Below are 2,360 nucleotides of genomic sequence, written 5' to 3'. Positions count from 1 at the left end.
TAGGTAAATAGAATAGGCTAGGAATGTGTACGAGTTTCATTCAACCACACATATCCACGAGTGTTATCCTCTTCCTCCGACTCCAGGACTTCCCAAAGCTTCGGCGATTTACGGTTTACCCCAGACAGTAATGCAAGCTAAGATAAGTATGAGATTTCTTGGATTACCAAGATGGTGGCAGCATACTAAAGAGGGTGACGGAGAGGGATATTTCCTCGCCCTCCGTCATCACGGCAGGAGATAAGTGTAGCGACAGCTAGAGAGAGGTACAGTGGCGGAAGCGGTGGAGGTACCTCCACGCCCCCCTTCACGCCATAACAACAAACATTATTTGAAACCTTTTTTTTTGTGCTGAAATAAGAAAACCATTTGCGGTTGCAGTCTTCGGTGGGACATTCTGTATCTGTGTATGTACATATATATAAGTAGGCGTGCATGTTGTAAATAAAGCTATAGAAAAGAACAAAGGATATGCCAGACTACAATGTTATGAATTTTGTTTAGCTATTTTTAGAGTTTCTTAGTCTGCCAAGAGCTGTTACTCTATGTCACCAACTACAGGTTATAGAATAAGGAATTTATGTGAATTTGATTTGTTTCATTCTGGTCTGTCATACTAACAATTACAAATACAAACCACTCCGTCCAATGTGACAGTGAAAACAACACAGCAAGCCATGAACAAACCCTGGACAACATCAAGAACCTCATCAAGATAGACAGGCGGCACAAAATCTGCCCCATACAAGAAGGACGATAGGAGTACAGACACGAACCCATGTGGTTTAAAAAAATTTTAACTATTGAAAATAAAGGTTTTTTAAATAACATCTAGAAACTTTTAAAAACTTTACAACACCAGGAAACTGCTGTGATTGTGAAATGTTCGACTTTATGCGTACTGTGCATTATAGGATATAAGTATATGTATTTTAAATCAAAACACCTATTGTGATGGCAGTTTCCAGTCTGTAATAATGTTTCTTCTGAAGATGGCCCGTAAGGACTGAAACATGTAAGGGAGATAAGTTTTAACGTAGTAAAAACTTATATGTCACATTGGACGGAGTGGTTTGTATTTATATTTAGAATTTATGTGAAGTTATTATAACAGACAGTCATTCACTTTTGAGAGGCAAAATGCATTATGGCACAAGGAGTATAAAATAGGAATGGCTTGAATCTTTTAATGCTTCAGGCTAGCTCATTTCAAGAAATGGTTCACACAAACCTCAGCCTAAATGCTTCAATGTACACAAAGAAAATTATAATTATAAAGAGAAAGCCAACACTGATCTAATAAAAATGTACAAACCTTTTCTTGCCCGAAAATGCAGTGGTTACTTCAGCAGCCTTCCGTTTCTTGCTTGACTTAACACAAGGTGTTGAAAAATCAGGCGTGGATGTAATAAGGTGACTTTCGTCTACTTCTGGAGTTCCCTTCCCAACCATTTTCTTTAATCCATTCAACATACCTGTGGAAGGAAACCACAGAGTAAACTTTTAAGCACTACCACAGTTCTTATTCATATTCCAAAGCATAAGCCCCACCGCCACCACACCCTTCAACCAAAATAATTTATATAGAAGCAGTAAAATGCTAATACATTAACATAGTTTCATGTTACAGGGAATTTAACCTTGAATAAGTATTTGAAACAGAAGCAAAGATAAATTTGGAGGAAAGCAGGAACGTGGAGACTGCCAGAACACTGTTTGCATAACAAAAAATATTTCAAATCCATCCCCATGTACATGTCACAATATTATAGAGCATGACTATACATGGGGCTTGAATTGATAATCAGATTTATTGCATTTTTTTTATTCACTTAGTGGTGGATGGAGTCCAACTGGGTCCACTCGGCAGAACGGCCACTGCTTGGCCTATTGTAGCCGGCCCCGGGTGATTATGATGATGGGGAATTTGGTGGAATGAAGATTGGCAGGGGAAAACAAAGCACTCGAAGAAAACCTGCCCCAGCACCAGTTTGTCCACCACAAATCCCACTTAACCAGACGGGATAGAACCTGGGCCGCCACGGTGGGAAGTCAGCGACTAACCACTTGAGCTATGGCGCGGCCCTGATTTATTGCATATTTATACATACAACTCTTAACTAAAAGTAACTATGGTGCTAACACTAATTTATCCAATATTCTTCTCTCAAGCTTAAGTCCATACATTGATGAAATTACTGGGGATCATCAGTGTGGGTTTCAATGTATTTGTATTATTATTATTATTTAGAGAGGGTGGGTTTCCCCATGCACCGTGACCAGTTTGATCTATTGTGCTTCCCTCTATGATATTCTACCAGTCTCCATACCCTACCGATAAATGGTGCGTACCATCAGTC

At 39.2% G+C, this 2,360-nt stretch overlaps 1 protein-coding gene across 2 annotated transcripts in view; it reads right to left on the bottom strand.

Moving 5' to 3' along the window:
* LOC111863376 overlaps positions 1 to 2,360 on the bottom strand; it is a 31,960-nt gene that overhangs the window by 11,972 nt on the left and 17,628 nt on the right. For both annotated transcript variants that reach the window (XM_023849642.2, XM_023849643.2), the window contains exon 7: positions 1,316 to 1,475. In XM_023849642.2, coding sequence (XP_023705410.1) covers positions 1,316 to 1,475 — 160 coding nt within the window. The remainder of the gene's footprint in view (positions 1 to 1,315; positions 1,476 to 2,360) is intronic.

Source organism: Cryptotermes secundus, unplaced genomic scaffold (genome assembly GCF_002891405.2).
Source record: "Cryptotermes secundus unplaced genomic scaffold, Csec_1.0 scaffold568, whole genome shotgun sequence".
Lineage (NCBI taxonomy): Eukaryota > Metazoa > Arthropoda > Insecta > Blattodea > Kalotermitidae > Cryptotermes > Cryptotermes secundus.
This window is presented reverse-complemented; position numbering and strand designations above follow the sequence as displayed.